At 46.9% G+C, this 13119-nt stretch overlaps 1 protein-coding gene across 1 annotated transcript in view; it reads left to right on the top strand.

Annotated features, from left to right (window-relative positions):
* Positions 1-13119, top strand: part of LOC135805475 (ATP-dependent RNA helicase TDRD9-like) — a 40788-nt gene that overhangs the window by 9601 nt on the left and 18068 nt on the right. Inside the window, exons 13-21 of the mRNA XM_065319512.1 lie at positions 5213-5266; positions 5570-5646; positions 7024-7174; positions 7738-7841; positions 8717-8824; positions 9155-9250; positions 9913-9955; positions 10574-10618; positions 11976-12074. Of these exons, the coding sequence (XP_065175584.1) occupies positions 5213-5266; positions 5570-5646; positions 7024-7174; positions 7738-7841; positions 8717-8824; positions 9155-9250; positions 9913-9955; positions 10574-10618; positions 11976-12074 (777 nt within the window). The remainder of the gene's footprint in view (positions 1-5212; positions 5267-5569; positions 5647-7023; positions 7175-7737; positions 7842-8716; positions 8825-9154; positions 9251-9912; positions 9956-10573; positions 10619-11975; positions 12075-13119) is intronic.

Raw genomic sequence — 13119 nt, 5'->3', positions numbered from 1 at the left:
TGAGTGTGTTGTGTGTCTAGTTGTGAGTGTGTTGTGTGTCTAGTTGTGAGTGTGTTGTGTGTCTAGTTGTGAGTGTGTTGTGTGTCTAGTTGTGAGTGTGTTGTGTGTCTAGTTGTGAGTGTGTTGTGTGTCTAGTTGTGAGTGTGTTGTGTGTCTAGTTGTGAGTGTGTTGTGTGTCTAATTGTGAGTGTGTTGTGTGTCTAGTTGTGAGTGTGTTGTGTGTCTAATAGTGATTGTGTTGTGTGTCTAGTTGTGAGTGTGTTGTGTGTCTAGTTGTGAGTGTGTTGTGTGTCTAGTTGTGAGTGTGTTGTGTGTCTAGTTGTGAGTGTGTTGTGTGTCTAGTTGTGAGTGTGTTGTGTGTCTATTTGTGAGTGTGTTGTGTGTCTAGTTGTGAGTGTGTTGTGTGTCTAATAGTGATTGTGTTGTGTGTCTAGTTGTGAGTGTGTTGTGTGTCTAGTTGTGAGTGTGGTGTGTGTCTAGTTGTGAGTGTGTTGTGTGTCTAGTTGTGAGTGTGTTGTGTGTCTAATAGTGATTGTGTTGTGTGTCTAGTTGTGAGTGTGTTGTGTGTCTAATAGTGAGTGTGTTGTGTGTCTAGTTGTGAGTGTGTTGTGTGTCTAATAGTGATTGTGTTGTGTGTCTAGTTGTGAGTGTGTTGTGTGTCTAATAGTGAGTGTGTCGTGTGTCTAATAGTGATTGTGTTGTGTGTCTAGTTGTGAGTGTGTTGTGTGTCTAGTTGTGTGTGTGTTGTGTGTCTAGTTGTGAGTGTGTTGTGTGTCTAGTTGTGAGTGTGTTGTGTGTCTAGTTGTGAGTGTGTTGTGTGTCTAGTTGTGAGTGTGTTGTGTGTCTAGTTGTGAGTGTGTTGTGTGTCTAGTTGTGAGTGTGTTGTGTGTCTAGTTGTGAGTGTGTTGTGTGTCTAATAGTGATTGTGTTGTGTGTCTAGTTGTGAGTGTGTTGTGTGTCTAGTTGTGAGTGTGTTGTGTGTCTAGTTGTGAGTGTGTTGTGTGTCTAGTTGTGAGTGTGTTGTGTGTCTAGTTGTGAGTGTGTTGTGTGTCTAGTTGTGAGTGTGTTGTGTGTCTAGTTGTGAGTGTGTTGTGTGTCTAATAGTGATTGTGTTGTGTGTCTAGTTGTGAATGTGTTGTGTGTCTAATAGTGAGTGTGTTGTGTGTCTAATAGTGAGTGTGTTGTGTGTCTAGTTGTGAGTGTGTTGTGTGTCTAATAGTGATTGTGTTGTGTGTGTCTAGTTGTGAGTGTGTTGTGTGTCTAGTTGTGAGTGTGTTGTGTGTCTAGTTGTGAGTGTGTTGTGTGTCTAGTTGTGAGTGTGTTGTGTGTCTAGTTGTGAGTGTGTTGTGTGTCTAGTTGTGAGTGTGTTGTGTGTCTAGTTGTGAGTGTGTTGTGTGTCTAGTTGTGAGTGTGTTGTGTGTCTAGTTGTGAGTGTGTTGTGTGTCTAATAGTGAGTGTGTTGTGTGTCTAGTTGTGAGTGTGTTGTGTGTCTAGTTGTGAGTGTGTTGTGTGTCTAGTTGTGAGTGTGTTGTGTGTCTAGTTGTGAGTGTGTTGTGTGTCTAGTTGTGAGTGTGTTGTGTGTCTAGTTGTGAGTGTGTTGTGTGTCTAATTGTGAGTGTGTTCTGTGTCTAGTTGTGAGTGTGTTGTGTGTCTAATAGTGATTGTGTTGTGTGTCTAGTTGTGAGTGTGTTGTGTGTCTAGTTGTGAGTGTGTTGTGTGTCTAGTTGTGAGTGTGTTGTGTGTCTAATTGTGAGTGTGTTGTGTGTCTAGTTGTGAGTGTGTTGTGTGTCTAATAGTGATTGTGTTGTGTGTCTAGTTGTGAGTGTGTTGTGTGTCTAGTTGTGAGTGTGTTGTGTGTCTAGTTGTGAGTGTGTTGTGTGTCTAGTTGTGAGTGTGTTGTGTGTCTAGTTGTGAGTGTGTTGTGTGTCTATTTGTGAGTGTGTTGTGTGTCTAGTTGTGAGTGTGTTGTGTGTCTAATAGTGATTGTGTTGTGTGTCTAGTTGTGAGTGTGTTGTGTGTCTAGTTGTGAGTGTGTTGTGTGTCTAGTTGTGAGTGTGTTGTGTGTCTAGTTGTGAGTGTGTTGTGTGTCTAATAGTGATTGTGTTGTGTGTCTAGTTGTGAGTGTGTTGTGTGTCTAATAGTGAGTGTGTTGTGTGTCTAGTTGTGAGTGTGTTGTGTGTCTAATAGTGAGTGTGTTGTGTGTCTAGTTGTGAGTGTGTTGTGTGTCTAATAGTGATTGTGTTGTGTGTCTAGTTGTGAGTGTGTTGTGTGTCTAATAGTGAGTGTGTCGTGTGTCTAATAGTGATTGTGTTGTGTGTCTAGTTGTGAGTGTGTTGTGTGTCTAGTTGTGTGTGTGTTGTGTGTCTAGTTGTGAGTGTGTTGTGTGTCTAGTTGTGAGTGTGTTGTGTGTCTAGTTGTGAGTGTGTTGTGTGTCTAATAGTGATTGTGTTGTGTGTCTTGTTGTGAGTGTGTTGTGTGTCTAGTTGTGAGTGTGTTGTGTGTCTAGTTGTGAGTGTGTTGTGTGTCTAGTTGTGAGTGTGTTGTGTGTCTAGTTGTGAGTGTGTTGTGTGTCTAGTTGTGAGTGTGTTGTGTGTCTAGTTGTGAGTGTGTTGTGTGTCTAGTTGTGAGTGTGTTGTGTGTCTAATAGTGATTGTGTTGTGTGTCTAGTTGTGAGTGTGTTGTGTGTCTAATAGTGAGTGTGTTGTGTGTCTAATAGTGAGTGTGTTGTGTGTCTAGTTGTGAGTGTGTTGTGTGTCTAATAGTGATTGTGTTGTGTGTGTCTAGTTGTGAGTGTGTTGTGTGTCTAGTTGTGAGTGTGTTGTGTGTCTAGTTGTGAGTGTGTTGTGTGTCTAGTTGTGAGTGTGTTGTGTGTCTAGTTGTGAGTGTGTTGTGTGTCTAGTTGTGAGTGTGTTGTGTGTCTAGTTGTGAGTGTGTTGTGTGTCTAATAGTGATTGTGTCGTGTGTCTAGTTGTGAGTGTGTTGTGTGTCTAGTTGTGAGTGTGTTGTGTGTCTAGTTGTGAGTGTGTTGTGTGTCTAGTTGTGAGTGTGTTGTGTGTCTAGTTGTGAGTGTGTTGTGTGTCTAGTTGTGAGTGTGTTGTGTGTCTAATTGTGAGTGTGTTCTGTGTCTAGTTGTGAGTGTGTTGTGTGTCTAATAGTGATTGTGTTGTGTGTCTAGTTGTGAGTGTGTTGTGTGTCTAGTTGTGAGTGTGTTGTGTGTCTAGTTGTGAGTGTGTTGTGTGTCTAGTTGTGAGTGTGTTGTGTGTCTAGTTGTGAGTGTGTTGTGTGTCTATTTGTGAGTGTGTTGTGTGTCTAGTTGTGAGTGTGTTGTGTGTCTAATAGTGAGTGTGTTGTGTGTCTAGTTGTGAGTGTGTTGTGTGTCTAGTTGTGAGTGTGTTGTGTGTCTAGTTGTGAGTGTGTTGTGTGTCTAGTTGTGAGTGTGTTGTGTGTCTAATAGTGATTGTGTTGTGTGTCTAGTTGTGAGTGTGTTGTGTGTCTAATAGTGAGTGTGTTGTGTGTCTAGTTGTGAGTGTGTTGTGTGTCTAATAGTGATTGTGTTGTGTGTCTAGTTGTGAGTGTGTTGTGTGTCTAATAGTGATTGTGTTGTGTGTCTAGTTGTGAGTGTGTTGTGTGTCTAATAGTGAGTGTGTTGTGTGTCTAGTTGTGAGTGTGTTGTGTGTCTAATAGTGATTGTGTTGTGTGTCTAGTTGTGAGTGTGTTGTGTGTCTAATAGTGATTGTGTTGTGTGTCTAGTTGTGAGTGTGTTGTGTGTCTAATAGTGAGTGTGTCGTGTGTCTAATAGTGATTGTGTTGTGTGTCTAGTTGTGAGTGTGTTGTGTGTCTAGTTGTGAGTGTGTTGTGTGTCTAGTTGTGAGTGTGTTGTGTGTCTAGTTGTGAGTGTGTTGTGTGTCTAGTTGTGAGTGTGTTCTGTGTCTAGTTGTGAGTGTGTTGTGTGTCTAGTTGTGAGTGTGTTGTGTGTCTAGTTGTGAGTGTGTTGTGTGTCTAGTTGTGAGTGTGTTGTGTGTCTAGTTGTGAGTGTGTTGTGCGTCTAATAGTGATTGTGTTGTGTGTCTAGTTGTGAGTGTGTTGTGTGTCTAGTTGTGAGTGTGTTGTGTGTCTATTTGTGAGTGTGTTGTGTGTCTAGTTGTGAGTGTGTTGTGTGTCTAGTTGTGAGTGTGTTGTGTGTCTAGTTGTGAGTGTGTTGTGTGTCTAATAGTGATTGTGTTGTGTGTCTAGTTGTGAGTGTGTTGTGTGTCTAGTTGTGAGTGTGTTGTGTGTCTAGTTGTGAGTGTGTTGTGTGTCTAGTTGTGAGTGTGTTGTGTGTCTAGTTGTGAGTGTGTTGTGTGTCTAGTTGTGAGTGTGTTGTGTGTCTAGTTGTGAGTGTGTCGTGTGTCTAGTTGTGAGTGTGTTGTGTGTCTAGTAGTGAGTGTGTTGTGTGTCTAGTTGTGAGTGTGTCGTGTGTCTAGTTGTGAGTGTGTTGTGTGTCTAGTAGTGAGTGTGTTGTGTGTCTAGTAGTGATTGTGTACAGTGTGTTTGGTTGTGATTGTGTACAGTGTGTCTGGTAGTGATTGTGTACAATGTCGTGTACAGATGATGAAGGCTACAGTGTCTGCTCTAGGATTGTTGGACAGCCGGGTACCTGGCGCAACCATTCCAACCGGGTCGGAGCCGGGTACACATGTGTTCGACGCGCGCCTCTGCATGATCTGTCACACATACAAGCAAGAGTAGGGGGGGGGGGGGGGGGGTATATACTCTTGATACAAGCCATGTAGTCAGTCCTTTCAAAGTTCGAACGTGTAAAGTACCAACCAGGTCACAGGTGACCCGGTACTATATTTTCAACCGGGTCCAAGCGCCGCCCAACCGGGTCGATTACCCGGCTCACCCGGCTCTGGAGCAGACACTGGGCTATGCAACTAGCCTGCTCTGCACAAACTGCTGATTATCATCTTTGGAAAGAACTCGTTAGCTAGCAAACAATTCTACCCTAGTCTTGACTGTGCGGTGTAAGTCTGATACGACATACCCTTGGGGAAGCAGGACAAGCGTACTTAGTATACCCCTTGGGGAAGCAGGACAAGCGTACTTAGTATACCCCTTGGGGAAGCAGGACAAGCGTACTTAGTATACCCCTTTGGGAAGTTAGTACATTGTAAGTTATTACCCAGGGTGTTTCCTATCTGTCCATGTTGTTGATGTGCTTGGTATCCAGGGTGAACGGCAATGGGGAAACAGCTTCAGCGTGCACATTCAGCGCATGAAGGAAGTGAGTGACAGTAATAACAACAGTGACAGTATTGGCACATGCACGCACATATACAAGGCTGCAGGCCATCTGGTGCTGTCCTCCTGTCCACGAGTCCGGGTTTAATTAGCTTTTTGGCCCGTGTAACTTAGTATAAATACTGAGCTTGTATGTATGTACGATCCATAGAGGGTGGTGGCGTTCCTACGGATGCGGAAAGCTTGGCCTCCAGCCGAGTCTCATGCGAACTGTGAAATTTGGGTTTTTTTGTATGCTCTGTTTGAGTGAGTGGTATTCCTGTCGGGGTGCATCTCCTGTGTGCAGGTTGATCTCCTTGTTCGGGAACTCCGAAGCCGTATGGAGAAGTTCAACATCATTGCTGATCGATCGCTGGCTGAAAAGTGAGTTGGTAAAAGATGTCTTGTTTGGGCACGCTTGTGGGCTTAGATATGCTGAGTGTTCTTCTTGCTTGTGTTCGTCGTCACTGCCGCACGTGTATTAGAGTGATTCAGAATGTGCGCACCTTTGTTTATACAACTATACACTGCATTCCCTGTTTACATGCACTGCTGCAAGTAACACTGCAGCTCAATGCAATCTGACCAAGTCAATCAATGCCACGCCTGCTAATACCGGGATTGTAAACTGGTGCAGGGCACAGGCTTGACTTGCTAATACCGGGATTGTAAACTGATGCAGGGCGCAGACTTGACCTGCTAATACCGGGATTGTAAACTGGTGCAGGGCACAGGCTTGACCTGCTAATACCGGGATTGTAAACTGGTGCAGGGCTCAGACTTGACCTGCTAATACCGGGATTGTAAACTGGTGCAGGACGCAGGCTTGACCTGCTAATACCGGGATTGTAAACTGGTGCAGGGCTCAGACTTGACCTGCTAATACCGGGATTGTAAACTGGTGCAGGGCTCAGACTTAACCTGCTAATACCGGGATTGTAAACTGGTGCAGGGCGCAGGATTGACCTAATACCGGGATTGTAAACTGGTGCAGGACGCAGGCTTGACCTGCTAATACCGGGATTGTAAACTGGTGCAGGGCTCAGACTTGACCTGCTAATACCGGGATTGTAAACTGGTGCAGGGCGCATACTTGACCTGCTAATACCGGGGTTGTAAACTGGTGCAGGGCGCAGGCTTGACCTGCTAATACCGGGATTGTAAACTGGTGCAGGGCTCAGACTTGACCTGCTAGCACCGGGATTGTAAACTGGTGCAGGGCGCAGGCTTGACCTGCTAATACCGGGATTGTAAACTGGTACAGGGCTCAGACTTAAAACCTGCTAGCACCGGGATTGTAAACTGGTGCAGGGCTCAGACTTGACCTGCTAATACCGGGATTGTAAACTGGTACAGGACGCAGGCTTGACCTGCTAGTCCCGGGATTGTAAACTGGTGCCGGACGCAGGCTTGACCTGCTAATACCGGGATTATAAGCTGGTGCAGGGCTCAGACTTAACCTGCTAGCACCGGGATTGTAAACTGGTGCAGGGCTCACACTTGACCTGCTAGTACCGGGATTGTAAACTGGTGCAGGGCTCAGACTTAAAACCTGCTAGCACCGGGTTTGTAAACTGGTGCAGGGCTCAGACTTGACCTGCTAGTCCCGGGATTGTAAACTGGTGCAGGGCTCAGACTTAACCTGCTAGTGGATTGTAAACTGGGAGGATCCGAATGATCCAAACAATCGACCGAGATCCGGATCCAACCAATCGAACATGTGCTGAAGTTGTTTTTAAAATTGTATTTCCCATCATGCAGAGCCCGGCATGGCCTAACTCCCAATGACCAGTTTATGCTCAAGATCATCCTATCTGGCGCCTTCTATCCGTTCTACTTTGGCCTTCGTCGTGAGGAAGATGCCGCCGCTGTAAAGATGCTCTCCGGTCACGACCAGCTCTCTACTGTGCAGGTATTGCTGTAGTGCTGTAGTACTGTGTGTGTGTGTGTGTGTGTGTGTATGTGTGTGTGTGTGTGTGTGTGTGTGTGTGTGTGTGTGTGTGTGTGTGTGTGTGTGTGTGTGTGTGTGTGTGTGTGTGTGTGTGTGTGTGTGTGTGTGTTGGGGAGGGGGTACATGTGTGGGTGTGGGTGTGTTCGCAAATGTGGTGGTTGTATGCGTGCATGTATGTGTGGGTGTGTGTGGGGGGGGGGGGGGGGGGTGCATGTATGTGTGTGGGGGTGGTGTGTGTGTGTGTGATGCTGTAAACCTGTGTGTGCATGTGCGGGTATGGGTGTGTGTGGGTCCCTGGGGGGGGGGGGGGGGGGTGACACTATGTGATCACGGTCATGCCTATTGGTGGGGCCACTGGATAGTCGGAGTCCCCCTTCCGCGATTGTGCTGCAGAACTGTGCGCTTGGAAGTGTACCAGAACTATAGTCTATGGCGTCAAATCTGCACGTGTGTGTGTGTGTGCGTGTGTGTGTGTGTGCGCGTGCGTGCGTGCGTGATGCTTCCGTCTTTACATGTATGTGCAGATTATGGGTATGCCTCCAACAGCGTCAATGTACGAGAAGGAGATTACACAGCTGTTCAGGGAGTGTGGCAAGGTGGCCAAAATACACTTTGAGGCATCCACCAAGTAAGCAGTGTGAACACATGCATGGCTATTTGGCCACGTTGTGCTGCGTGATGGTGTTGCGGCGTTGGTGCCAGTGCTGGTGCTGGTGCTGGTGTTGGTGCTGGTGCTGGTGCAGCTGCTACTTGCTGCTGTATGCGTTGCCTTAGCCATGCTGTGTGTCTGCTTGCAAAGTTCCAGGCAACGGAGGTTAAGATGACGCAGCCTCTCTTCCTACTGTGGTGGTGGGCCCTGCTAGCCCTCCTAGGCCTCCACGGCCCATCCTACTACTGGAAAGATGTTTTTCGATTTCGATTTTGACAGCATGTTACAAGGTTACAACCATAACCCTTCTAAAGCTTCTGTGTATATACTGGAAAGATGTAGTGCAGATTGCTCCAAAGTAAAACCTTCCGAGTTGTGGTTGGAGTATCGATGATACAGCCATCTCTTATTATTGGACACGTTCTTTGAAGCAAAAGGTCTCAGAAATGTCCGCGCCAATAGCTGTGAAAGTCGTGAAGCGTTTTACAAACGAAATATCCGGCATCATTTTAGAATTGACGAAAAGTGCAGTCGATGATTGTTTCCTTTCGGCCAGTACGAGAAAGGACACTTCAGAATGTACGTGTACATTTGTGCTAGTTTGGTTGTGCAGAATCCCTCTTGTGGTGAAATGATGTGTGCTATGTTCTAGTCCATGGCTTGCATCCTGCTGTGCACTGTCTGAGCTGTGGTTAATGTCTGCCCACTGCGCTGCTGCTGCTGCTGCTGCTGCTGCTGCTGTTGTTGTTGTTGTTGTTGTTGTTGTTGTTGTTGTTGTTGTTGTTGTTGTTGTTGTTGTTGTTGTTGTTGTTGTTGTTGTTGTTGTTGTTGTTGTTGCGGTTGGTGTTCCTTAGGGCGTTTGTGGAGTTTGAACGGCCCAAGCGCCGAGTGCAGGGCACACAGCAGCAACAGCAGGAGGAGAATGGTGTGTTGCAAGCAGTGACCCTAGCTCTCAAGATGAGGTTAGTAGCTTAGTACCTGTGCTGGTACATGTAGCTGCTTGCTCTGCTCTGCCCATGCTATAGTACTGTACCTGTGCTGGTACATGTTGCTGCTTGCTTGCTCTGCTTTTCCCATGCTATAATACTGTACCTGTGCTGTACTGGGCTGTGCTACGCATGACTTCAATGTACCTGGCATCACTAATGTGGCGGCTAGGTATCATTGGAGAAGTACAGGCATTGTACCGGTACCTGGCACTGTAGTCTCCTTGTCTAGCCTTACCTATAATAAAAGTGTTCTTGAGTGTTTACTTAGATGTTAAATTGTTAATTCTTGTATGTTGCTTGCAGACACATTCGCTACCCCCTGTCCTTTGAATTGGATCCGAAGAAGGATGCAGCCTTTAGTGAGAAGGAGTCCAGAGCGAGATTCCAGATTTTCTATGGGTAGGTGCTGAGTGTGTGCTCTACAGGAATGTATGGCATTTGTGCACGTGCACACACACACACACACACACACACACGCACACACGAACACACGCACACACACGTGCACACCTGTTCTGTCCTGTAGAGCCAATGGGACACTAGCTGTATGGTCCCCGGATGGGTGTGCTCTAAGATATTTGCACATGTTGCAGCACCAGTCTGGGTTACTTGCCTATTCAGCAGCAGGCATGCCTATTCAGCAGCAGGCATGCCTATTCAGCAGCAGGCATGCCTATTCAGCAGCAGGCATGCCTATTCAGCAGCAGGCATGCCTATTCAGCAGCAGGCATGCCTATTCAGCAGCAGGCATGCCTATTCAGCAGCAGGCATGCCTATTCAGCAGCAGGCATGCCTATTCAGCAGCAGGCATGCCTATTCAGCAGCAGGCATGCCTATTCAGCAGCAGGCATGCCTATTCAGCAGCAGGCATGCCAGGATATGTAGTAGGTGATCACTGTTCTTCTAACGTCTATTTAATTTCTCGTTGGTGGTGGTGGTGTTGTTGGTGGTGGTGTTGGTGGTGTTGTTGTTGGTGGTGGTGGTGGTGGTGGTGGTGGTGGTGGTGTGTGTGTGTGTGTGTGTTTGTGTGCACGCGCGTGTGCATGTCTGTTTGTATGCAGCCAAGCGCCAGTGGAACAGCAACAGCATCGCACTCTTCCACAGGTTAGCCTAGCTTGTTCTGTCTGGTAGCACATGTACTTTGTATGTTAGCAGTTCAGTAGCAGTTCCTTGGTTGGCATGAACCTACACATGTACATTGTATGTTAGTTTCAGTAGCAGTTTACGTCTCTACGTCATGAAGTGAGAAACTTCGCACGAACCTTCGCAACTTTGGACGCGAAACTTGCAATGAACGTTCGTGAGAAGTGCGGTACGTTTCGTGGGCTTGAAAATGGTCAACGGGTTCACCATGTGCATGTGATCGGCGTGCGAACTGCGAAAATGCGCAGAACACAAACTTTGTTCGAAAATTCACACAAACGTTCGCAAGGCGAAAATTCGTGCGCATTTTCCTTTTGTAGAACCTCTCTAATATCAAGCATAGCTTCATCTTCGACGGAGGAGGTCATCGCAACAAAAGCACCGAATCAGTCAAGTGTCTGTTAATCAGGCAGGATAAACTCCCTAGTATAAGAGCAACGTATTTCATGAATTCTTACTGCCGGGGTCGGTACTTTTAAACTCAAACATGATATTCGTGGTATGATTGTTCTTGGTCTTTCTCAAGTAGTTATCTCAGCTGTGTGTGTGTGTTTTGTCATGTGTATGATGTTCTTGCAGCATGATCTATCTAAGCTGCATCAGATGGAAGTACTCATCACGGAGGTCAGTAGTGCACCGACAAGGCCTGCTTACCTGAAGCCTGTGACTTTGTCGCGCCTTAACGGCGAGTTTGTCAACACCTTTCTATGTTCCGACCAGGCAGACACAGTGGGTTGGTCAAAGACCATGATTGAGATACGTGGGGTACCTGGTTCAAGTCCTGCCTGGGAGCGGTTTTTCAAGCTGTGCTGCTACCCACAGTCAACTGGGAACTTGTGGCCAGGCACAAGGGGTACATGGATGCAGCTAATGGGGTTTCTCGGCACTTGTGCCAGTGGTTGTGAGACTTATCCACTCACCCCCACCGTTAGGTGCTGCATCTGCCGCTAGGGTTTACCGGGTGTTAGCAGCCGTCGTGAGTTCCCTTCGGGAGCGGACACGATAATTTACTTTACTTTACTTTTCTATGTTCCTATTGGCGCCGCGGTTACACAGTGGGCTGGGCCATGGGGCCCCTTTACCCATGCCAAGACCAGTGGGCTGGGCCATGGGGCCCCTTTACCCATGTCAAGACGGGTGGGCGGGCCATGGACCCCTTCACTCATGCCAATGCCAAGCACTCATGTCTGTACAAAGAGTTTCAATTCTGTAGAGCTGGTCATCTCGGATATGATTGCACACGCCATGATCAGTATCCTGTAGGCTGTGTCCTTGTTTACACTTTCCACGTCCAGGCACATACACTGTACACGGTACCAAGTGGAATTAAATTCCGTACGATCGAAAGCCATGTTTGCTTAGTGACTAAGTGTACCACACACGTTGTCGTCATGTATGAGATGTCACGCTGTACAGTGTGAGTGGACTGGGTGCATTCCAATGTCACCACGTGTGTGTGTGTGTGTGTGTGTGTGTGTGTGTGTGTGTGTGTGTGTGTGTGTGTGTGTGTGTGTGTGTGTGTGTGTGTGTGTGTGTGTGTGTGTGTGTGTGTGTGTGTGTGTGTGTGTGTGTGTGTGTGTGTGTGTGTGTGTGTGTGTGTGTGTGTGTGTGTGTGTGTGTGTGTGTGTGTGTGTGTGTGTGTGTGTGTGTGTGTGTGTGTGTGTGTGTGTGTGTGTGTGTGTGTGTGTGTGTGTGTGTGTGTGTGTGTGTGTGTGTGTGTGTGTGTGTGTGTGTGTGTGTGTGTGTGTGTGTGTGTGTGTGTGTGTGTGTGTGTGTGTGTGTGTGTGTGTGTGTGTGTGTGTGAGTGTGCATGTGTGCATGTGTGCGGGTGCGCGCGTGTGTGCGGTGTGGGTGTGAGGGGGGAGGCAATGTAACCATACACATGACTCACTACAGTGTACATCGCATGCTGCCATCAGCTAGTACATGTATATGCAATCCTGGTTGTTGTGCTCTGTTCTTGTGTAATTTATATTTGCAGATCGTTACGGTCAGCGAATTCTGGGTGCAAATGACAGAGAGCTCAGGTGAACTGTCCGAGATCAGCGAGTGGATTTATCGTCGGCGAAACAGCTTCAAGGTGTGTGTGTGTGCGTGTGCGCGCGTGTGTGTGTGTGCATGAGAGAGAGAGAGAGGGGGTTGTGGGAGAGAGCATGTACATGCGTGCATTTGTAGTCATCTCCATTTAATTCATGGCCGTATCGCTTTCGTTGTAACATTTACTGCTGTTTCTCAGCCAGGGAGCCAGACCTACAATGAAAGGGTTGCAATGCAATCATAGCTGTGTTCGGTCACTTTGTCTGATGATTGACCAGTGTGTAGAACTCATCAACATGTACTTCCTCTGCTTTGCTGTTCGGTGCCCTTGGTCATTGCACAGTCTTCAAGGAGCCTGGTGGCTTTCTTTATTCTGTGTTTTTTTTATTACCACTTTATATTGTGAGTGCGGTGGTGTGTTGCTGGTACATTGTATGTGTTATTGTGAGTGCGGTGGTGTGTTGCTGGTACATTGTATGTGTTATTGTGAGTGCGGTGGTGTGTTGCTGGTACATTGTATGTGTTATTGTGAGTGCGGTGGTGTGTTGCTGGTACATTGTATGTGTTATTGTGAGTGCGGTGGTGTGTTGCTGGTACATTGTATGTGTTATTGTGAGTGCGGTGGTGTGTTGCTGGTACATTGTATGTGTTATTGTGAGTGCGGTGGTGTGTTGCTGGTACATTGTATGTGTTATTGTGAGTGCGGTGGTGTGTTGCTGGTACATTGTATGTGTTATTGTGAGTGCGGTGGTGTGTTGCTGGTACATTGTATGTGTTATTGTGAGTGCGGTGGTGTGTTGCTGGTACATTGTATGTGTTATTGTGAGTGCGGTGGTGTGTTGCTGGTACATTGTATGTGTTATTGTGAGTGCGGTGGTGTGTTGCTGGTACATTGTATGTGTTATTGTGAGTGCGGTGGTGTGTTGCTGGTACATTGTATGTGTTATTGTGAGTGCGGTGGCGTGTTGCTGGTACATTGTATGTGTTATTGTGAGTGCGGTGGTGTGTTGCTGGTACATTGTATGTGTTATTGTGAGTGCGGTGGTGTGTTGCTGGTACATTGTATGTGTTATTGTGAGTGCGGTGGT

The sequence above is a fragment of the Sycon ciliatum genome, chromosome 1 (assembly GCF_964019385.1).
Source record: "Sycon ciliatum chromosome 1, ocSycCili1.1, whole genome shotgun sequence".
NCBI lineage: Eukaryota > Metazoa > Porifera > Calcarea > Leucosolenida > Sycettidae > Sycon > Sycon ciliatum.
The sequence above is the reverse complement of the archived record's forward strand: the minus strand, read 5'-3'. Positions and strand labels throughout refer to the sequence as shown.